At 41.6% G+C, this 24,132-nt stretch overlaps 1 protein-coding gene and 1 non-coding gene across 6 annotated transcripts in view; both read left to right on the plus strand.

Moving 5' to 3' along the window:
• Nucleotides 1-24,132, plus strand: part of rhbdf1b (rhomboid 5 homolog 1b (Drosophila)) — a 39,960-nt gene that overhangs the window by 12,941 nt on the left and 2,887 nt on the right. For 2 of the 5 annotated variants that reach the window (XM_019278605.2, XM_027289167.1), the window contains exons 2-15: nt 10,893-11,034; nt 11,251-11,384; nt 11,684-11,830; nt 19,067-19,295; nt 20,132-20,338; nt 20,974-21,096; nt 21,728-21,870; nt 22,024-22,278; nt 22,376-22,487; nt 22,588-22,662; nt 22,889-23,050; nt 23,344-23,444; nt 23,649-23,712; nt 23,975-24,069. In XM_019278605.2, the coding sequence (XP_019134150.1) occupies nt 10,921-11,034; nt 11,251-11,384; nt 11,684-11,830; nt 19,067-19,295; nt 20,132-20,338; nt 20,974-21,096; nt 21,728-21,870; nt 22,024-22,278; nt 22,376-22,487; nt 22,588-22,662; nt 22,889-23,050; nt 23,344-23,444; nt 23,649-23,712; nt 23,975-24,069 (1,961 nt within the window). In that variant the 5' untranslated portion in view covers nt 10,893-10,920. Of the gene's footprint in view, nt 1-10,892; nt 11,035-11,250; nt 11,385-11,683; nt 11,831-14,272; nt 14,954-19,066; nt 19,296-20,131; nt 20,339-20,973; nt 21,097-21,727; nt 21,871-22,023; nt 22,279-22,375; nt 22,488-22,587; nt 22,663-22,888; nt 23,051-23,343; nt 23,445-23,648; nt 23,713-23,974; nt 24,070-24,132 lie in introns of those variants that run through there. The other 3 variants (XM_019278620.2, XM_019278615.2, XM_010730792.3) reach the window with 3 other exon arrangements.
• trnai-uau (transfer RNA isoleucine (anticodon UAU)) lies at nt 9,351-9,444 on the plus strand. Its single transcript has 2 exons — nt 9,351-9,388; nt 9,409-9,444. It is a non-coding gene; the product is annotated as a tRNA-Ile (tRNA).

A 24,132-nucleotide genomic window follows, 5' to 3' on the forward strand; every position in this document is an offset into this window, starting at 1 on the left:
TTGTGAAATATGTTTAAGCGTTTGTGTTTTGAACCGGATTAGCGAACTGAATTATGCATGCGCTGTACTTCGGCAGCATTTTCCGAATATTAATACACACACACACAGTACACTTGACTTATATTTAATGTGTGACTTGCTGCTCATGGCGTAAATATTTCATCTACTTTACATCTTTTATTATTCATGACCACTGTATGGCTTCATAAACAACAAACTCATGTTCACAAGATGTATTCGCTTGACATGGCAAAAATTGCTGGCGCACAAGTATTTTTGATACGTATATTTCTGGAGGCTATTGCAGGTTTGGAACAGGTGCATGAGCAGGGGAGAGGATAACAATGTAGTGTATTACTCTCATGTCTATCAGGCTGTAGCAGGCAAGACTGAGTGAGGTGAAACTGGGTGCAAGGTAGTCTTGAAAAAGAATGTGAGATATTTCCCACCTACAGTGGAGCCACACAGGTTGCATCACACGAGGAATCAGTCATCGACTGCAGAGCGGACTTAATTTCATTTTAATTCTAAGTAACTTGCACAATTACTGATAATTGCATATTGAGGGTAATTGATGCTTGCACAAGTTAAGGTGAGATTTGAACTCAATCTGAGCACCACACACGGATCAATTGTGGCCCAGCAGCACCTAACAGCAGGCTGCATTTTATTCCCATTAACTTGCAGCTTAGATGTAGCATTCAAAGTCAATAAACCATTACATTCACATTTATGGTGAACAATAAAAAGAGCAGGTTGAATTTGAATTTACTGAGCTGCTTTATAGATTAAAGGACAGAGAGGGGGGGGGGAAAAGACTGAGAGTGAATGAGAAAAGCATCACCAGGAAGGCTTCAAAGGCCTTTAAGTGACAGGTTTGAGGAAATATGGTCTCAATTTTAAGCAACACAAGCAGCGATAGAGATAACGGCTCGCACAAAGCTGTAAATCAGCTGGACTACAGTGTGACAGTGACATATGTGCATGTATAAAAATGCTACACGGTAGCTTTAAGTAGCTGCTTCCTGTGTGCGTGGTTTTTGTGTGTGTTTGCAGGTGGCTAGGGATGCATGTCGGCGATGATGTGAGTCGAGGGATATATCAGCACAGTGGCTCGTCGAGTAATGAATTGCTCACTCTTGCGCAATCTGCGGTAACGAGATGAAAGACAGACGCCACAAGACAAGGGAAGCGGCGTTTAGACAGATGGCTTCAGCTCATTAAGACTTCCACTGTGAGTCTGTCAGTGGGTTGTTGGAGAATAACCAAACCTGTTTAAATTCCAGATTGGTGTTAGCATTTCGAATTTGTGTCATATCCTGTCCAGTCAGTCGCTGTTATGTTTTATGAAGGAATTTGGCCGACTGTTTGGTGCCTGTGTCATTTAAAAAACCACAAACTTTGCTTTCTGGGTGGCGCACACACAGTCATATAATAGTCTTAAATTCTGGAACACACTGTCTTCTGCAGGCCGCAATATTTCCACTTCTCATTTCAAAGAATCCCCTCTAACACCAGAGTATAACCCATGAGATAAATCTGTTTGTTTTCTGTTGAGATAAGTTTCAATCGTGGCATTCCCAAATGCTATCCTCCCTTTTCTTGGTGTGGATCCAAGTAAACATAATAAAAGATTAGATGTCTGATTGAATTCATCTGCAGATGAAGCCATTAAAAGATTAGTGAGTTTTCTCTGTTTGAATGAGCGCAGAAAAACTCTTATTGATATTATTAAAAAGGATGCTAATATTGAGTCATGAAACCTTCAAGTCAGGAAGTCAAAAGTTAAGAGATAAGCACTCTAATGTTTTCTCTGCGGATGCCATCTATCATTTATTGTTTAACTCTCTGAGATAAGTGACATGCTGCTGCCGTCGTGGCAGATGTTAAATCATTTATTAGAGTTTGTTTGCGTAGGTAGCAGCGGATTACACACACGCACATTCATACTACAGCAGGACTCTGCAAACAGAAAGGAAATGACCCACTGTGTTATGACTGTAACATCTGGCACAGATGAGAGCCCAGAACATACATGGTCCTGTGGTGCTAGTGGTGGTGGTGATTGGTGTGCGGGGTTTGGAGGGTGGAGGGTGAAAGTGCACAGCATAACTCACTGTTAATCTATGTGACCTACTCAGTGTTTGTTACATTAGAACTGGATGATGGAGGAAATATAGAAACAAGGAGATGTATTTTAATGTGGGAAAAGATCTGTACAACAGATGAACGCATGATCTCCTCCAGATCAGAAGATTAAGATTTATTTTTTTAAGCCCAAGTAAATTTCTGATGTAAAAGTGTGGTTACCTTTCTGCCCAAAGGAAGTAAAGAATTTGAAATTCATTTTTTCTCAAATTGTCGCAGTGAGGAGGCTACATGTGTGAAATTTCGCCTCACCAATATTAGGCTACATCTTTTTCCACTGATATCTTTTTGTACAAACCATCACAGATAACATGAGTTTATTGACATCACAGTGCAGGATTTCTGAATACTGGACATTTAAACGAGGCTCGGCTCAGCCATAAAGACCAAGGCAGGGAATTTTTTTGAGGCCACAGTGAACTTCTGAGAGCACCAAACTGAAAAAAAAAAAAACTGTATTAACCACGAAAGTTAAAATGGACCCAGTGGTGCTGTTGTGCAGGTTGTAGTACCTATTAGAGCGGAATAATGCCAGCGTAATAAAGTTCAAACCTACCTGGACTCCCTGAGCGTTTATCTGCAGCTCAGTCCCCAACCAATTAACTTGGAACTACAGTGGTAATTGTCAGTTTTACAGCATCGTGCTCTTGGAGACAAAAGAAAATGGCACAACTCTTCTCCCAAAATATGATTTACCTGGGGAATAAATAAATACTAAAGCTGAAACTCAGCAGGTATCTTGCTTGCACCGAGCCTGCCAAATGCAGCCAAAAGCAACCAAGGTTACTCTGACTTGTTCTGGCTCATAAAAGGCAAAGATAGGCTCTTAAATAATGAATAGATTCTGGTAGCTGTTGCTGCTCGACTCCAATATTATGCAGGTTTGATTAAATAGATTTAGAGCTTTTGAAAGCTGGAAAATTCTGCTGGTTTTCATCAGAGTGTTGTTTTGTCAGGCTTTTGCACCATACAAAGTATGTCATTGTTGTATTGAGGCCTGGTGACAGCAGCATTTACAATGGTGAAATCTCAGCAAATAGATTTGCAATGACGCAGAGACAATAAAAGTAAATGCACACGCAGTTTTCCACGTCGAGTTCAACTTGGGTTCAGGTCTTCACCGTAGACCAGATGCAAGACATCTTGGACAGCAGGACTTCTGTCTATAGGAACTTGGCTTGGGGAACATGAGGGTGATCAGTTCAAGTCCAGCACAGGCCACAGTATGGAGCGTGAACTGATAGTTGGAGAGGTGCCAGTTTACCTCCTGGGCACTGCAGAGGCGCCCTTGAGCCCTTGCTCTGAATCCTTAACTGCTCCTTAGATACATGGCAGCCCATCACTCCACCATCTCTCCACATTTGCAGGTATAAACCCTTTGTGTGTTTGAGATTTTCCCCATTGGGGATTATTAAAGCAAATCTTCTTCTTGACAGGGCTGATCTTTGAGAGTCCAACGTGGAGAAAGCTGTTGAAGCTTTTTATCGGTGTTGCAGCAGATGAGTTTCTAACCGACCATAAGGAAACTTTACTAAACATATTAAGTGTGTTTTTTACTCACTTTATTTCTCTCTCCTATAGCGTCCATTACAATGACATGCACATGGCCAGTTATGCAAATTAGATTATGGTGACATTTAGCGACTTTTAGGATTTATTTTCCTTACCAAGGAGTTGGAACACACACAGCTACAGTAGTTCACTAACTAGTTCTAAATTACCAAATCTCTAGATTAAAGACACGCTGATTCATGTCACTGCACCACTTTCTGGTGTGCCTTTAACTGACTGTTGTGAAATTTCAAGTTGTGAAACCCTGCAGCGAGGCTATTAAGATATTAAATGTTAAGCAGCAGGAAGTGTAAGTGCTTAAACGAGAAAGAAGAATGAAACAGAAAGTGAGGCGTCGAGAAGGTTTTTGGACTGCTTAACATAAAGATCCGCTGAATATTAAAGCTTATTGACATGCAGTCACAGTGAGTTTCCATGCCTCTGCCTCCAAGACCAGAATCAGGGAGCAGTGTCAGGACAAGTCTTGCTCGGGTGCTGCAGGGATGCCCTTGTTTGATTCAGTCTCGGGCATGTCAGGAAATGTCACTCTATGTAAAAAGGATCCAGTTACGCAGCTGTTCTGCTGCAGTCGCCTATAGGCACATCAGGCTGCAGCGCTGCAGCACGGGCGGTGCACATTTCCTGTGATACTTTTCCAAAGGTAACAGCTACCGCTTTGACATTATAGGTGTGGTGAATGAGACAGTTATAACAAAGTGCTTTATTGTTAGCTCTGAGAGTCGAGAAATTCACATCAAAGTGGGAGATTCTTTTGATTTAATGAAACACCTTTGGACTGAGTGAATCTTTCATGTATATCTCTCTCTTCTGATATAATATAGAGAGGAACGGCGAGGAGGTACTCAGACTGAGAGCTTTAAACATCTGCATGACAATTCTCTAACACTTGGCTGATAATTAGTTGTCCAGTCCAGTAGTTGACTGGCTTACTTTCAATTTTTTCACTTTGAATCTGAGACGCCTTTTCTGCTGAGTACTGATGACACCATCGCAATATCACCATCCAATCAGGGCCTTTGTGGCCTGACAGCAGGGCGATGTCATGTGTTGTACAGCACAGGGATTACATCCCCTTAATCTGCCTGTCATGAAAACCCAACTACAAAAAAAAAAGAAAAAAGTAGAGAGATCATGCTCATGGAGTAACGAACGGCAGATGATGGAAACGAGATGAAAGAAAGAGGAGATTGATTTTGGACCACACGGCATCTTTTAGCTGAATGGACAACTGCAAACCCTGACGTGTGTGACTGAAGCAAAAGCTGTCAAGTGAGTGTTTCTATAGGGTATGCATGTGAGCGCGTCAGCGTCCACACAAACACTCGCTGAGTATCGCCACCGCAGGATAAGCAAAGGATGTGGTCGTGGATTGTTCTGGTGGAGGTTTCTATTTGCAGGGGTGTGTTTATCCTCTCTGACCGTAAGAGAACGCACAGGCTTCCACAAGTAACCACAGACAGACCGAAACACTGACACGGGCAGCTGAGAGTCAAAGGCAATAAGGAGGAATCAACTCTGTGTAACCTGCATACATGTGTGTATGTTTAAACATTCGACAGTGCTTCAACTTATGTATCCTGAAAATGACTGACGAGGTAATCAAAAGTCTCGTCAGGGCTCAGAGGTTAAAGCCTCTGTGTATTTTTTTTGTCACTGTCGCATCTTTTAAATTAAACTGGAGGCAGTTTTCTTTCTAAGACCAAGACTGAGTCTTAGTCTAGTCATGTTAGCGTCTCTCTGAGGTTGTACTCTGAAGCTCAATGAGCAAAATGCTATGCAACAAGCTGATGTTAGGCAGGTTTAATGTTTACCATGTTCACCATCTCAATTTAGCATGTCTGAGGCTAATGGGAATGTTTTCCAGCTTGTTTGGTCATAAACCAAACTATTGCATCGGACAAAACAAAAAATTGGACCTCATGATGAAGCAAGAGGAAAAATTAAGGGTCAGGTTTAGATAAAAACGGTTAGGAGTTATCTGTCCCAAAGTACGATTCATCCACTGGGCAACACAGATATCTGTATTTCTTACCAATCCACCCGAGAGTTGGCGAGACATACCAGGAAAAGAAGTAAAATGTTAAACTAGACGTGGCACTAGAAGGAAAGTTTTGTTCTGCACTGAATTTAATGACAATCCATCAACTAGTTGTCTGGACATTTCAAACAAAACCTCATGGGGGTGCTAGAGGAAAAGTCAAGATATCGTCAAAGTCATTAGGACTTATCTTCTGGGTACCATGAATGTCTGTACCAAATTTCATGGAAAGTTTATTGCGACATTTCTGGACAAAAACAAAAAAATGTTGCCCACATGGTGGCAAATCAGTGAGTTTCAAGTTGTTTCATGTCAATAATTGTTGAGATGGTGAGTGGTGTTGGTTGTTCGACCAATTGGTTTAATTGATCGATTGAAAACTGAAAAACCTGTCAAACCAATTGTGGGAAATACATCATACAACTCTACAATTTAGCCCTGATATTAACGAATAATATGTTGTCAAATCCATTGTCGATAAGAGGAATTAAAACATCCACACCTCCACTAACCTCAGGAGATCAGTATGTGATAGAACAAGCTGTGATGTGTTTGACAGCCTTGTTGGACTGCATGGGAACACATGCTTTGGTTGTGCTACTACTCCCATCTATAGCTGAGTAATCACACGTTTTATTTGCCTAAACACCCACCTCTTCCTGAGGACCACGAGTTCACACATGTAGGCATTTCTGCACAGCCACCTGGGAAATGTAGGAGATCATTATCTAAATAGGAAAGACAGTTTGCGTGAGAGCGGATCCACCAGAAAAGAAGAGTGATACCATTACTGTGGAAAAGGCACCCAAAGTGATTGTATTTGACAAGTAAGAGTGTCCAAAGAGGGATTTTTCCCTTAAGGATTTATTGCAACCGCCTCTGTGAGTGCTGATGTTTGGATTCAAGAAATCCCCAGCTGCCGGTGTTGAATGTCTTTCAGCTTGTCAGACTCGGCTTTGGACAGAAGTTTGAATATCGTCTCCAGCACCTTGTGTGATGAAGGAGATTGTTGTTCGGCTAATGGCTTTATGGCATGAGAGGACAGACTGTAATTTCACTCAAAGCAATGAATCACAGAATGATCTACAGCTGAGATCTACAGGAGCTCCTCATTGGTGGCCGATCATTATGTCTAGCCCAATGCAGATGTCCTATTATTCAGTCATTCCACTCCTGCTCAATGACTTCCCCTTGGCCCGAGCGATATTTTTTCAGATTAAATGACATTTTAGTATAAAGTGAAAGTGGCCAACATAGCTATAAAACTACCAATCAAGGCTCCTATTCACCTCAACAACAGATCATTATTCCTTTTGCCTGATCCATGACACCTAATAATCCTTTAAGAGACAGAATCTATTGAATTTACTGTGTTCATTATTCATTGCTCATTGTCCTGTAGCCTCGGTTGACTGAGCCGATATATCAGCCACTAATAGCTTATTGCAGATATGTTGGCATCAGTGTGCTCTGCTGATTATTACAGAAAACAGTATTACAGAAATATGATAGCAGGTACAAGATATATCTGAGGAAATTTAGAAACTCTTTCTCCATACCCATCAAATGTGGCTCCGTACACGTCTGCCACCAACTAAATGTTTCTTTATGATATGCGTTTGCATAAAAATTGTATATATTATTGTCAGAAGTATTGATCCTGTATTGTTGTAGGCTGACTCAGAAATTCAGTATTTGGTCAGGTCATAAAGTTTCAGCTAACACACCTTCTAGCCTGATGTAATCCAGTGCAATGGAGTATGTACTGAGACTGTGCTGAGTTCATTTATGAACCTGTAGGGATGATTCAGTGTATGTATTAGACTCTATGGTGTAACTTCTTGTATGTCTACCACTGTAAATTAACTTCAGAACCTTCATACTAGTAGTCGTATCCATAGAAAGTACCATGTTCTTCATATGCTGTTTGAGGTGGACTGGTGTTTATTTCTACACACGTATCATGTTATAATTGGTGATTGGTGATAAATTCAGCATGAATACTTGTTTGTCTCTGTGTCAGCCCTGTGATGAACTGCTAACTTGTCCACAGTGTACCCTGCGTCTTGCCCAATGGCAGCTTATACTGGATCCAGCAGTTATGGAAAATGAATGGATAGATCTAGATGCAGTCTATTGACTCTAAAACACACCTTTAAACAACAGTCGTACAAGTTTAGTGTAGGTTTGTTTAAGTTTTGGACTTCTCTACAAGTCTAATTTAGTAAAGGTGATGCTTGAACTTTCTAGAGCAAATGTGTAAAAAAGCCTAATGTAGGCTGCAAATGTGCTACCTAGCCTACATGACCCTTTCATTAGCTCTTTTATTTTGTGGGGTTACAAAATATGCTTAAAAAAGGCCAATGTGCAGCATCTTCCCCATGTTAAATCTTGTCCTATACTATCAAGAGTTCAGGGTTACGTTAGCTGCTCTGTGCTCCGTCTTTATTTGATTTAAAACATGTCGGTTTGCCCTAAAAGCTCTTTGTCTTGTAAGGTTAAAAGTGGTGCTCGAAAGTATGAACAAAGATAAGTAAGCTAAGCATTATGTTAAAATGAAGGAAGTCCACATAGAATAGGACTAACTTTGTCTACACTGCAATACAAGAACTTTATTTGTTTACTTAACTTTATTATTATATGCCTTCTGCGTGCACATATGCATGTTTAAAACTCTTTTACTGCGTTCTCGTAATCTGGAAACAAAAATCTGCTGGAAACAGCCAGGATTTCCAATGAAATCATCAAGCTAGCGACCCACAGCTGATAAAATCTGCCAGCTACAGTCTGCTTTTGTGGCTAGAATCTGTCTAAAATCAATGACCCATTGTTTAAAAAAAAAAAAAAATGCCATGAATTTCAAATGGTAAATGTGACACCATTATCGCTGTAAGCTGCATTATGTGCCATGTGAGGACAGTCAGTTGGACTTTGTGTTGGTCAACTCATGTTTTTTTCTGTGAATTTGTGAAAGCTTCAGCATTTTACACAATTATGTGTGGAGCTATTCAGTTATGATAAAATGACTATGTGGTACCGGTGACACAGTAAGCAGCAGAAGGGTGCTGAGTTTGTGCTTCACCTGACAAGCTCAGCAGCTTTAAAATGTGTGAGTCGACGGGAAAAGAGATCATCAGTGTTTGTGTTGGCATATTACAAGGTACTAGTCTAAAAAAAAAGCCTCATTGGCTCACTGGCTTTCACAGAGATGGAGAAACTTGTTTATTCCCATACATCTTCCAGTGAAATAGTTAAGCAGGAAAACCCCTTCCACTCTCCAAATGCCTTCCTTCACCCATAAACCCATTATGCAGCAACAACAGGATAAGTGGAGGCTTTGGCTTACTATTCTGTGGCTTTCCCCCTGTTTGTGTAGCTCAATTGTTGTTCAATCTATCAGGCTCTCTCTGTCTGCTGGTAGGTGGGCTGCTACACTCAGTCCACTTATCTTTTCTCTTGTGTCTGTGTCTGTTGAGGGCATATCTGTGAAGAGAGCCACATCTATGAGAAAGCCTAGCACCATCTAGTGGTGATGGAGCGTAGCTACACTACTGCCCTGCTACTACACCAGTGAATCATCAGCTCCATAGAAGCTCCAGTGGCGCAATCGGTCAGCGCGCGGTACTTATAAGACAGTAGCCAGCAGAGCGATGCCGAGGTTGTGAGTTCGAGCCTCACCTGGAGCAGCCAAGTTTTAACCTGTCCTGTCACAGGAGAAACTCTGACATGTTGACAGCAAGCAGCAGCACTTCTGTTGCTCATTACACACAATAGTTTAGGTCAGTTTATATTAAATTAATATATACTCTATATGAATGATATATACCTCACAGCAAGAGGGTTCCCGGTTCAAATGTCATACAGATTGATGTTCTCTCTCTCACAGACCAAACACTAACTAATAAGTTAATTGGTGACTCTAAATTGTCTCTATGTGTGAATGTGAGCATGAGTGGTTGCTGGTCCAAGGTGTACACTACCTCTCACCCAATGCTCGCTGGAATAGGCCCCAACCTCCCACGACCCCAGTGGTTATGGAAAATGCATGGGTGGATGGAAAAGCATCTTTGTGCCAAATAAGGTGTTCAAAATATTATTGTTAATATTCTATATGATTTTTTTTATGAGTTAAAGCCCACATCTAATTTAAGACACGATGTATACACACGTGGTATGCAGATTTATTAGCAATCACTTTTTTCTAGCTGTGGATGTATAGCTGCCCAGGCTGATTTGACACTACTGCTTAATTTCTGTTGTCATACCAGTTGTATATAAAATATATATGTTTCATATCATCTAATGGCCACCTGCCAGACAGGTACATATGGGAATGAAAAGTGTTTTCAAGAAGAAGATTAACTTTAATTCAATGGGGATACTCTTCTTTTACATATAGGCCTGAAACACAACCAGAAGGGGGCTTATAGACATGCAGCTGTGGAGAGATGGGCAATCGTGTAGTGGAGCTCTGGGAGCAGTTAGAGGTTCGGTGCCTTGCTCAAGGGCACCACTGCAGTGACGAGGAGGTGACTACTGCCGCCCAAAAAATGGTGTTGCAGCCGTATCATTGAGGATATTGCACACAATAAACTACGACAAATGTTACATTAAACATTAAAAACAAACAGTACACGACTGCAGCAAGCGATGAAAATGCTAAAATTGGAGTTAGAACTACCTAGAGAACCACACAGGCTTTGTTAACACATGAATGATGAAACCAATGAGAGAAAAGGGGTTTACAAAAAACTGCAATGTAGCTCCTAAGTGCATGGTGCATTGACAAAGGGACTGGAGGATCAATTGGCACAAATCAGCTGGTCCACTGAGTTAAATTAGAAAAGTTGAGTGTTGATAGTGTCTCTCTGCCTGATGCAGGTTATTTGGTAGATTCCGAGGTGGCTGGCAGACTCGCGGCTTTGCACATTTGGATTAAAAAGTTCCAGGCGTTTGCATCCATGCTGTATCTGTCTGAGCCCACATCAGCATGTACAGATGCGGATTACCTTCTGTCCAGGGTCTCTTAATTACTCGACAAAGCTGGCATGTGTTTGTGAACTTATTTTGACACTGTGTATGTGTGTGTGTGTGTCTGTCCTATAAACCCATTTCCTTTGGTTGTGTCGTCCAGCTGGCAGGTTTAGGAGGAGGTAGCGAGCATGGATGAGCCGGGCAGCAGGAGCAGCAGCCTGCAGAGGAAAAAGCCACCATGGCTCAAACTGGACATCCCAACTATTCAGCTGACGCTGGATGATGCATCCACACTCACCCAGGTAAGAATACAAGTCAGAACAGTGGTACTATATTTAGGATAGTAGCTTAGATGAGTAGAGGAACAACTAGAATTGATTCATGAGACCTTTTTTGATCACCTTTTCTGAGTATTTTCTAAGTGCTCAGGCGGATACTTTTGCTTGTATTTTCACATTCGCATGCTAAACCACAGAGTGCGTCATGTGTTGATGTGTGTGTTTGTGTGTGCGTTGCAGCCGGTAAAGCGCCTGCGCAGCGTCAGCATGCCAGGGGAAAACCCACAGGCTTGCATCGCTGCCTTGGAAACTTCCAACAACTACCTCAGACCTCCTCTGGAGAGATTGCCCTCCTTCACACAGTCCATCAAGAGGTAAGACACACACACAAGCAGACACATTCTTAAGAGGTTCGTCTTTCTTTCCCCTCTGCTGATTTTTTCCAGCTGCTAATTTCCTTCAGCATGCTGCGGCTTTCTAATTCTAATAATTCTTCTCCGCTAATAAATCTTTAACAAAACTAATTTAAGCTGCAGCCTCCTTTCTGATTTCGCACAAATTAATCTTGCTCTCTTTTCTTCTCCCCCACTGTCCTCCCTTTTCTTTAACTTTGCCTTATTTACCATCTGCATCCTCCCTGTCCTCTTCTCTACATGCTGCAATGTGTGATAAGTGGGAAAAAGGTGCGCTTTGAGCGGGTCAACACAGTTCCCCCAAAGGGCCAGAGGGGCCCCAGGAGGGTGTCAACCGTCCGAAGGCGGTCCTGCATCCCCAAAATATTGACCCGACGGCGTTCATCTATACCCAAACAGATCATCAGGTACATGCGAGGTGGAGGAGGAGGGTGGGAAGGATGGAAGGAGGAAGGGAAGTGATAACAGCACTTTTAAGGATGGCATTTCGAACTGACAGCACAGTTCCAGTGACGAGCCAAAAGTTTTCAAATATCTCAAATATTTGAGGTTTATTTTGGAGGAAAGTGGATGGAAGGAATGGTGCACGAGTCTTCTTTTGGATATTTCAGTGATGGCATCATGAGAAAGTCAAACAAGTAATATGCAGTACATAATATTATCAGTGTGTGGACTAAGATGCTAAGAAAACTGGAGGCTAACTGTATTACAGTGAATATAGTCCAGCCCTAAGATGCAACAATATGTTGGGAAAGCAGTTAGCTCCCACATAGGTAGTAAAGGGTAATGCAGTGTCACATAAGCATTTTTTAAACTGTTAACAATGGTAACAAAAGCTGGTCCAACTCAGAGCAGCTGTGAAAAAATATTTGAATAAATAAATCCACAGAAAATGAAAACCCGACTCTGCAGGTACTCTCAGCTCTAAGGAGCATTTTAGTGTCATTCAGCTCTTTGTTTTGGTTTCACTGCCCGCAATCATAGACAGTATAAAGAATGGACTGTGAAGTTGGACATTTACGGGGGGGCTTACGGAGACTGACTCGTTCGGTTGCCAGTCTCAAGTCGTCGTTCTAGGGACTGCAGTTTTAGACACTTCTACTTCTATTTATTTCACAGCTTGTGGCTTACAAACAACTTTATTGTTTTAATTCATTCTCCCTGGTGTTGTAGTGTAGTTTCAGGCAGCAAGCAACTGTTTTTTAGTGTATTTTACCTGTTCAACACAGCAGACAAACAATTGAGCTTAAGCTAATGGACATAATTGAGCATTTAGCAGCTGTAGAGTCTTACTTCCCTCAGTAGTTAGTGGGAAAACAAAGCTAAAAGGAGTGTGAATATTGGACTTGAATGCAAAATGTGCTCCTCACTTGCTTGATGTTGATGATGCTGTTTCCTAACAAGTCTGCCTCAATATCTTAGATGGTTACATGTCAATACAGTATTAACAGCTTGTTTTTGCTGCCCAAGTGGACAAAAATGGAGGTTTAAAGCAAGAAAATTCCTTGCAGGGGGGGTCGGTAGTGTAGTGGGTTAAGCGGCCGCCCCATGTGTAGAGGCTACAGTCCTCTCTGCAGCTGGCCCTGGTTCAAATCCCGCATCGGACGGCCCTTTACTGTGTGTCGTTCCCCCTCTCTCTGCCCCTGCTTCCTGTCTATTTTCAGCTGTCCTATCATTGAAGGCATAAAGGCCAAAAAAAACTTTGGGTGTAGGAGTAAGGGTTTATTTAAAACGAATGAGACTCATTTCTTTATAAGCAACAAAGCATAGATACAAAATGCAGGTTGAAAAGTGAAATATGTAAAAAACCTTTTCACGTTTTCCCCTTGATGTCTCACACAAAAGTCCTTTCAGCCCTCCTTAATCTCCTTATGCCACAGGTGTGACACTTGGAACAATGTCTATGACACATGAAGGCTGCACATAAACTCTCTCTCACACACACACACATACACACATGGTGTATCAGTATCAGTCCAGGTGGCACAGAGGACCTCATGGTTTGAGGCAGACAAAATAATACAATTACTCATACAGACTATCTATGTGCCTCACGCAGCATGTGGGCCACATCAAAGCGACCCAGCCTACAGCACTAAATTGAATGTAAATGTTTGAACATGGAGCCAAAAGTAAAACCTGGAGACACAGTCTTCAAAGGAGCGTCTTAACTTTAAGGTTTATTAGTCTTGTACATGTATGTGAGGGCGAAACAGAATTAATGCGTTTGATGTTTATGAGAGAATTAATGGGATTCCAAGGGAATTTGTGTGTATGTCCATGACTCGTTAGAGGTTAGCTGAGGTGCCTCCTGGAAACAGGATCAATCTTCAGCCTTCAAATAAAGTGTGTGTGTGTGTTTGCTGTAAACTTGTAAGGTAACCGAGAGGACACGCTGTTGTTTGTTGATCTGTGGGGAAAAAAACAGCTATTCATGAGTCATTTTTGTTCAGACCACAGATTTACACAGATAATGATTTACCTCAATCACACCAATGTTTGGAATGATAGCTGTGTGAACCTGAACTTCACATGCTCAATTGGACTTCTTTTATCTGTTGACTGGAATTCATAGTTGCAAAGCAAAGGTGGGGTTCAAGCTAAACCTTTGTGGTGTGTGTGTGTGTGTGTGTGTGTGTGTGTGTGTGTGTGTGTGTGTGTGTGTCTCGTGTCCAGGCATGTCCCAGTGCCTTCCCTCGGTCTCTCCTCCCTCCTAATGTGCATGATGTCCCATCTCTCTCTCCCTCCTTTTAATCTCCCATTTCCTGTGAAGCTGGTTGTGTTAGAGGGAGAACTGGTGTTTACACACACTCCTACGAAACCAGGCAGAGTGTGTGAGAGAGAGAGAGAGAGAGAGAGAGAGAGAGAGAGAGAGAGAGATCGTTGGGGATCTGGATTGGGGTGTTCAGTTTGACAAGGACCAGAGCTGCCGTCTTCTTTGCCCAGTAGGTCACATCCCTTTACGCGAAATCTCGTAAAGGGACACTGGAAGGCCTGTGAGTTCCTGACACATTCACAAAATCCTCTCACACATACACAGTCATATGGAAACTTGTGTTGTTGTGTGCTGGGGACACAGGGTCAGAAAATTTAAGAGCCTCCCGCTCATCAGTGTGCCAAATGACCGAGTCCAGCTGGAAGAAGACTGGAAGTCCTCCGTGGATCTTTTTACATCTTGTGGGGATCAGATTCCCGGCACACTGAGGACATCAACGCCAGCTTTTTTTCCTCTAACCTTTGATTAACCGAGAGCTCAGGGATGTTACACAGAGTCTGGACATGTGGTGATCATCCTCCCTTTGCATAACAGCAAGGGTTACAAGGCACCGCTGGCCTGGATATCAGGAAATCCCCTTATGGAACTCTGTATGTGTGATCTGCTGAGGATCAGTTTGCAGATCAGGGCTTAGTACTAGTCAGGGGGTAAGCGGGGACAATGATGCTAGTGATGGAGGCTGTAAAGCTCCACAGTCCCGGCCCCCTTCAGGTATGACCCAGACCTTGAACCCCTCCTGGAGCACTCTGGACAGGTGAGTGTGCTGTGGAGAGCCGGGCAGAAGATACTGAACAAGCATGAGGAAGAAAATGTTTAACAAAACATTTGTTTTTCATTTATTGTGGAGAGATTAGGCTGTTTTTAAAAAAAATAAAATATGAACAGATTTAGCTGAGACTTGCAGACCAAATTTGAATAGCTTTTGAAGATTAAAGATTTAACTTTTATGATTGCTAACATCTACATGGTCCTTTTTTTTTCCTCGCCGCAGTGAAGATGGCATTCTTGATTTTTATGGAAATGTGCTTATTTGTTTACTTGCCAAGAGTTACTGTAGATAAGAAGACCAATAATCACTATATGAAGCTGCAGCCTGTAGTTACTTCAGCTTGTCTTATCTTAGATGAGAGTGGGAAAAGGTGAGAAACAGCTAACCTGAAATCTGCTTACTGAGAGCTGTAAAAAAAAAACACTAATTAACATGTTTTGTATGAAAAACAAAACAAAGCTGGTAGGCAGATTTTGTTATCTTTGCACATAGCCAGCTGTGTCCCTGTTTTGAGCATTTGTGCTAAGCTAAACTAAGCGGCTGGCAGAGAGCGATGTTAGTGTTCTTGTTTATGTCTCTGCAAAAATGTCCCTAGTTTTGCGGGAGAATGGTCTCTGTCATTGACCTTAAGTTGTCCTATTTTTGTCTATTTTCCTTTCTTCAACATGATTTTTTTCTGTATATTCTCTATTTCTGAATTATTTCTTATCCACTCTGTGTATACAAACGGCTGTGAAGTGAATTTCCCCGCTGTGGGATCATCATAGTCTATCTTATCTTAGTTTATTTTACCTTAAGTGTATGCCATGGTGTTAGGAAGTTGTAGCAAGGTGGAGATAATTTGAACTACTTTATATATATAGTTTTTTTCATTTTCTTTTTGCTTTTTTCTGTTTTTCTATAACTTTTAGTTATGAAGTGTGTTACAGGAATTTTAAAGAAAAACCCTTAAATAAGGAGGATCGGATTCAAGGCATCAAAGTTTAAGTTGAATTTATTGTTCTTGTACAAGAGGAGCGTTTCACAGTGCAACCCCCTAAAGAGGTTACAGAGAAAAAGGCTCCCAGAGGAGCGTTAACAGTTGGTTCTTATACATTTTCCTGAAGATGGGCTGTCTCAACCCCTGTGAATTGTTAACAGTCAATTTGCATATAATGCCTTTAAACAGCTTACTTCAACATATCACCTGAGTGAGTAGCCAGTATGTCCCCAATCTTGATGTCATCTCCCTGACTCATTCTGTTCTCAAATTCCTCTATTTATACGTTAACCTGGACTTTACCTTACCCTGCCAGTCTGAGTAAAACATCAATAAAGGGAAGTGCCCTAAGAACATATAATGTAAGAACAGACATTGTATAAGTTAAAACATCCAACTAGCTGTGTAACCCTAATTTTTATAACAAAGTGTTGCAAAAAGTTGCCTTTGCCTCTGAAGTTTATTGGAGTAGAAATATAAAGAAGCGTAAAATGGAAATTGGAAGTGCATCAGTTTTGTATTTCAGGCTAGTACTTGAATCAATGCCATTTGTTGGCACTTTCTCTAAGTTTTCTTGATGAATTGTTACAGACATTTTCAGGCTTATGTCACCATCAGCAAATATTTCATTCCATTGTTTTTACTTTGGATAATTACTATGCCAAAAAAGAGAAACATTCATGTCTGTAGGAAGCGTTTGAGCGTGAAACACCAGATAAATCACCATGACACTAAGTGCTCAACAGAGAGAAAAAAAAAGGCGCTTGCTGGTTTTTGTTGAGCTGAATTAGGTTTTTCTCTCCGTGAAGTAACACTAAAAACCTCTTTATCTCCTTATCCAATCATAAGCCTGATACCCATTATCAACAGTCATCTTTATCGTGTCTATCTGCTCTCTGTTTGTACAGTTGAAGCATTTGTTTAGATTGCAGATATACCCCTTGGCCTTTTCTCCCTGATGAAATGAATGCTGTCTAAGCCTATAATTACAGTACAGTAGATTGCTGCTTCATGCGTTCCAGCCTTACCTTGAGGATATGAAAGCTAATTCATGCAGCCTAACCTTTAATCTTTGATAGCTGATGGATTTGTGCTGTCGCCAAACAGTCATGGAATATTTTATTTATGGTTTTGTGTGGGCGAGTATGACCTGCATGCCTTGTCAGTGCATGTGTACAGTGAACAAATACCCGCTTATCTAAACAAACACATACAAACAAATGTCATCTATCTTGAAACGGGCCTTGATTCACAACGTGGGCGAGTGTTTGTATTGGTTTTTACCGTCAGCACGTCACGTTGATCTTGATAGTTTTCTGTATTTAACAAAGATTTTTCGAACTCAACTGTAACGAGTTGTGGTGCAATTATTTTCATGACCACCTCTCTTCCTCTGTCGTCTCTGTTTACACCTCTTGCTCAGAGAGGCCTTAGTCTGAAACCAAACCTGTCTCTTCTTTCTAAAACATTCCTCTCTGTAGGGACAACAATCAGGGCTGCACACCCCCCCCACCAATCCCTTGCCTCCCACCTCCTTACCCCTGCGCAGCCTTAAAAGGCTTCCCCAGCTGGCGTCTTTCTTGATGATGAGGCTTGAGTGTTTATTACCGAGCGTTCTGCTCTCCAAACAGTCTCCCCCGAGTGGCCTCCCCCTCATGAACAAGCAGCCTGGCACGCAGGCACTGTTTCATGGAAAAAAAGGACCTGGAAAACACAAATCAAATGCACATTTATTGAGTTTAAATGAGGAACACACACATACAAACACACAGGGCCAAGTAAGGTCATCAGCTGCAGGACTATGGGGCAACAGATGCTTCTTTGCTGTTGAAAGGACAGAGGGCTATAGGTTATATAAGGATCAAGATTTCCTCAGAGACAGAGAAATGTGGAGGAGAGCTTTCTTAGTTTGATATGTTGACATGTTGCACAACAAACCTTTAGTACACTGACCTGCTGCAACCCGACCATAATACTGCGGCTGTAGACTTGCTGGCCCATACTTTATCTTGATTTTTCATTATCCAATCATCCAGAATACAGTTTAAGATGATTCGTGCTATTAAAATAAATCTAATTTAGGATATTTTGTTTGTGTTGCAACTAAAGATATTTCATCAGTTTCCATTAACCCTACATGCCCATGCATGTCTTTTCTGTCTCAACCTTCTGTGTCATTGCAGTTTTAAATGAGTTTTTATTTAACTAAACATTTTGGCTTTAAGAAAAAATGTTAGGCTCCATATGCAAAGGTCGTGAAACCAGAAGCTCTGCGTCTTTTTTAACATGTATTGGTTCTCTTCATCCGTATGGACAAGAAAGCAATCAACAAATGAACCAATTAACATAATCCCCAACAGCCAGCTGCAGTCACTCATCTGATTAACATATTGTTCTGCTAATTAGTAGGGATGTATGGCTAAACCTGTCAAAGAATACCCAGTAAAACCCTGTAAAATATGGACTTATGCATTTCAATTACATTGATTTCCATCCATTTGAATTGCATATAAATTAACTAATAAACCTAGCTACTAAGTAATACGATTTATGTAATAGTACTATAAAACTCAATGTGCTTCCTTTACACAGTCGTGTAGTAGTTACCAGAGCCAATTTGTTTGCCCAAACCCAACAGCAAAAAATGAATGCAGTCATTTTGGGTTTATTAGTATTACATAAATCGGGTTACTTGCTTCACATTGCGTTTGTTAATTTATATTAAGACCATGTAATTCAATTGGATGGAAATTTTCTATGTAATTGAAATGGACAAGTTGTCAAGACTTGTAGAAAAAAATGTTTTTGACATGTTTTAAGGGTCTGTTGTTGCCTAGAGTGATGAAATGCTAATGCTTAATCTTTAATGTCTACCTAAATTGTACAAAAGTCAAAAGCACCTCCAAAAACTACATTCAATCCCATCAGACTCAATTTTATTTTGTGTTTTGTGCTACCTAGCAAATGTTAGCATGCTCACACAGTAGACTAATTTAGATCTTCAACAAACTTTTAACCTTCATTGAAATAAGTGAGTACCCGTTGACTGCTCTCAAACAAACACGTTATAGCATATTTAGTTTTCACTTATTTACTAACTGAGGCTACTCTCTTTTCAGGGGTACAGCTGACTGGTTCGGGGTGAGCAAAGACAGTGACAGCACCCAGCGATGGAGGAGGAAGAGCCTGCAGCACTGCAGCCATCTTTACGGGGGTCTAAAGGCACAGGTGATGCGGGAGATGGAGCTACACAGCCAGGACAACCTCTCCCTGGCCAGCACTGAGACCCCTCCTCCCCTCTACCTCCCACCCCACCACCCCAGTCACCACCACTATGGCATGCAGAGGGTAGGCCAGTGCCCGGGTCACATTAAGTGGATGGAGGAGGAGATTTCTAAAAATGATTCACCTTTTCCTCCGTCACTTTTTTCTCTTTCGCTCTTTATTTCACATCAGACTTTTGGCGCTTGCTTTACCTCTTTGCTTTGTCATCTTGCCGAGGGTTCAATTGATGACTTATTGAAGGCTAATATAACCTGAAACTCACAATGTTGCACTGTTAGTACATCATTTTTCCTGTAATCTGATTAAATTGTTGCATAAAGTTCCAACTTCTTCCACCCCAAACCTTTTGCAAGGTAGCCAGTAAGCTAAGCTTGCTTTGTTGGCTTAGTGGTGTTCAGTGTTTGCGGCCTCAAGTAACGGGTAAATTTAACTGAGCCTGCTTTTCTTCATATTAACATATTTTCTTCATCAAAACTCCAAAAAAAGGTCTCAGTCGTATAAGTATAAGAACATTTTTTGAGCTATTGATTCAAAGGTAGTGTATTCCTCATCTATTCTATTGATTGTACCATGAAGCAGTACTGTGTGATGATGTTTTTTATACTGGACTAATCTCTGCTGCTACTGTGGCGCATAAGTTAACGAATGAAAAATAATATTTATTACCAGATCTTTAAAAAGGCCAAACAGCATTTGTAAAATATCAATTCTCTGCCACTAAAACATTTCTAATTAAACACTTCTGTCTTCCTGGCTCATCAATCTAACCCCTATGTCTGTGCATCCTTACTGTTCCCTGTCCTCTCGCCCTCTTTTACTGCTATATGTTGGCTTGAAAATTGACTATGAAGGAAAAGCTGTGGCAAATACATACTGTGTGTGTGTGTGTGTGTGTGCAGATTGTAGACCCCTTGGCCCGGGGTCGAGCCTTCCGCATGGTGGAAGAGGTAGACGGCTTCAGTGTCCCGCAAACTCCCATCACACCCGGCACCGCCTCCCTCTGCTCCTTTTCCAGCTCCCGTTCCGCCCTCAACCGGTTGCCGAGACGACGCAAACGGGAGTCTGTCGCAGTCATGAGTCTCAAAGCTGCAGCAGCGTTAATGAAGGTGGTGTTCATACCGTAGATTTCAGTTTGAATTTCTTATAAATCGGCCAAAATATTCTGCGCTTTGCAAAATGCTTCAACTTCAAAGCTTCTGCCAGCCCCTTTTCTGCACAGTGTGACCAATAGTCTGTTATTTAAGTGAGTTTTCCTGCACACGCACATCATTCATCTGCATTATGGTTTTGTGAAGACATGCCTAGACAAACATTTGTGCCTGTCACTTACACACATTAATGTGGTGGGTTTTATTGTTTGTTAATCTATGTATTCATGTTGGTGTAGCCATGTTATATAAAACATGAGATCAGTTTGACTTATTGCAGATTAAACTCCAGATATCAGTATAGAGCAGATGACTCTCTATGTAGCCTACTGGCTGCAGACTCACACATATAATGGGATGAATGGATGGATCAGTGAGAGTGTGTGTGTCCCACTAGCAGATGGTCTATGATAATACACACTGAATGCTCAGCTATCTGCTGGATTGCGGTCAGAATATTCCAGATGTGCAGAGCTACTGACACACTGACGTCACTGCTGCTGTGTAACGATCAGACATAATCATTAGGAAAGTACAGTACAGGACACTTCCACGGTTCGATTGCTGATGATGTTTGTGTGCGTGTTCATCAGGGTCGGACATTAGGCGACAGCACTGCCGGGCGATGTCGCAGACGGAGTTTCATGCCTCCTAGTTTCTTTGAAGACGACACTGTGGACTTCCCCGATGATCTGGACACGTCCTTTTTCACCAGAGTGAGCAGTGGACACACTTCCATACACATTTATCATATTTCGCTTAAAGCACTCCATAAACAGACATTTTCTGTCTCCTACAGTCGCACAAAGTGATTCTGTGAAGCCATTCTTCTTTTAAATGCTTGTTGCTGTCAGAAGAAACTTTAAAACTGCTGCTATAAACAAATTAGTTATACACTTATTGAGCTGAGTTTGAAATGTCTCAATTTGATAAAGTGGTTTCGCTATTTAAAATATAATTTGGTGTTTCATTCATTTGTGTAAAGAAACCTAAATGAAATGTTGTTTGTCTGATTATTATTTAAGATATGAGCTGAAATATCTCACAGGATAAGGTTGAGAAAACAAGAGAGAGAAAACAAGCTATATTACAGCTTTAATAAATATGTATGATTGTCAAGAATGAAAAAGAAGCCTCTGCTCAGAATTCATCCAAATCGCTCATTTGACAAAAACCTCATGCAGTTATTGTGTTCAGTATTTGGGTTCATTGTACAGTTGATCAGTTATTCTGTTCTGTTATTGAATACAACATGAAATATCCATAAAATATGTCAAATGTCAAACTGCTGCCATTCTTTGCGCCTTCAGCTTTGAATTTGTACTCACTTAATTTTCATCGTTACAGGAGGGCCTCCAGGATGAGTCGTCCAGCTATGCTGACGAAGTTTTTGAGACGCCATCGGAGGCTGCTGTCAAAGAGCTGGATGAGAGCGAGCTCACGGGAAGCGCGCTGGATAAGAACGAGCTGGAGAGGAGTCACCTCATGCTGTGAGTTGATGTTTTTTGCAGAGTTATTTATATGTGGACATAAACCTCTGACAGGCTGCAGGGGAGAGAGTACTGGTTTGTACCGTCATGCTCTGGCTGAAACATTCCCCATCTGACACATTTGTTTACAATTGTTCCTGTTGCTCAACCCAGGCCCTTAGAGAGAGGATGGCGGAAGGCAAAAGATGGCTGTCTGGTCCAACCCAAGGTGCGTCTGAAACAGGAAGTTGTGAGCGTCAACAGCCATCAGCAGCGGGGACAAAGAATTGCCGTTCCTGTTAAGAAGCTGTTTGCCAAAGAGAAGAGGCCGTACGGGCTCGGCATGGTCGGCCGTCTCACAAACCGGACGTACCGCAAGCGCATTGACAGCTATGTCAAAAGGCAGATTGAGGACATGGATGATCACAGGTAAGACAGCTGATTGAATCTTATGTGAAATGAAGTAATTTTCTGCCAGTGTCTCACCAAAAGGACCTGAAAACTTCTGTCCGTCTGTCCTCCTTAGGCCTTTTTTTACATACTGGATCACATTTGTCCATCTGCTCATCACCATTCTGGCTGTCACCATCTACGGCATTGCTCCTATCGGCTTCTCTCAGCATGAAACTGTCGACTCTGTGAGTATATTATGATTAAATCGGTATATCATCTGTGAACTTGTGTTGAATGATTGGTCAATATTAGTGATACTGCTTCACTACATTTACTGATTTGAAGGTGTTGAGGAACAAAGGAGTTTATGAAAATGTAAAGTTTGTGCAACAACAAAACTTCTGGGTGGGTCCAAGCTCGGTAAGTATCTATCTTCCATTTTCTATCTATCATTGTGCTTTACTCAGCTTTTTAAATGCTCTAGATGTCTACATCTGTGGTTCCCAACCAGGTGTCATTAGCATCACCTTTAATATAATTAATAGCGTTGAATTCCATCCAGTTTAAAATCAATTCAAATGAGCCACTTCTGTAGATCCACAACCTCACCACAGCTGTAATGTCATTCCCCACTACTGTCCTGCAGGAGGCGCTGATCCACCTGGGGGCCAAGTTTTCCCCCTGCATGCGTCAAGACGAAGAGATCCACAAACTAATCCAGGAGAAAAGAGCGAGAGAGAGGGAGTCGGGCTGCTGCGTGAGGAACGATCGCTCCGGCTGCCTGCAGACTTTACAAGAGGAGTGTTCGGTTAGTGACAAGTTAACACATAAACAGCATCGTAGCACTTCTCCGGCTCCCTGCTTTTTCAACACTTGTCATGTTTACGTCCCTACATACTCTGATAGATGCTCATCATTTGGAGTATCATCTTGCCCTGCATTGGGGGAGGAGGGAATCGATCCTGTGACCTTCAGAATAACAGACACTCTGCTACAACCTGAGCCACAGCCGACATACATAAAATGCTGCATTTGTTCCACCTTTTAGGTGTAGTTGCCACTGTTCAAGCAAAATGAATGAATGTCTGTCTTCTCCTGCAGAGTACCTTAGCAGAGTGGGTGAAGTGGCCTCAGCATGCCAGTGCTCCCTTACTGAACGGTACACTACGTCAGCATGGTTCAGTCTGTCATCAGGACCCGAGGTGACTAAAACTCTCTCTATGTGATTATTCTCCTGCTGTTTAATGAAGTACACTAGTATTGTAAAGATCATAATTCAGTTAAGAGGAACAGCCTGCTGACAGTCATTTCAATACTTCACAGACATCATTTGGCGCCACATGTGGACTGTATCAGTCACTCTAATTAAACGCAGGATTGTTTAACATTTGTTTCATGTTTTGTAGAATTTGTCTGGAGCCAGCCTCAGTTTCGCCTCATGAGTGGCCCGATGACATCACCAAGTGGCCAGTAAGTACATTTACATGTTAACAGCTAACAGTAAGGTATGTACTGTATGTAAACTGTTACATACTCAGATCACTGAAACTCCAACTACCAGCCATTGTACAGAGGAGGAGTAAAAGGAGTGGCTACAAAGGAGCACAGCTCTTCTCTGAACATTATTCTTTTGCGTTATAATAATCACTTAATTCTACACATTATGGCTATATGTCTAATTTGAATGTTTAAAAAAACACAAAAAACCTGTTTCTCTGCTTCTGATCTGTAGATTTGTACAAGGTACAACTCTGGGAATCACACCAACCTCCCCCACATAGACTGCACCATCACAGGCCGACCCTGCTGCATCGGAACCAAAGGACGGTAAGGATCTATGTCATTGAACACCACAGGAGTCAGGAAACAGAGCTTAGCCAGTATTTACTG

The sequence above is a fragment of the Larimichthys crocea genome, chromosome XVI (genome assembly GCF_000972845.2).
Source record: "Larimichthys crocea isolate SSNF chromosome XVI, L_crocea_2.0, whole genome shotgun sequence".
NCBI lineage: Eukaryota > Metazoa > Chordata > Actinopteri > Sciaenidae > Larimichthys > Larimichthys crocea.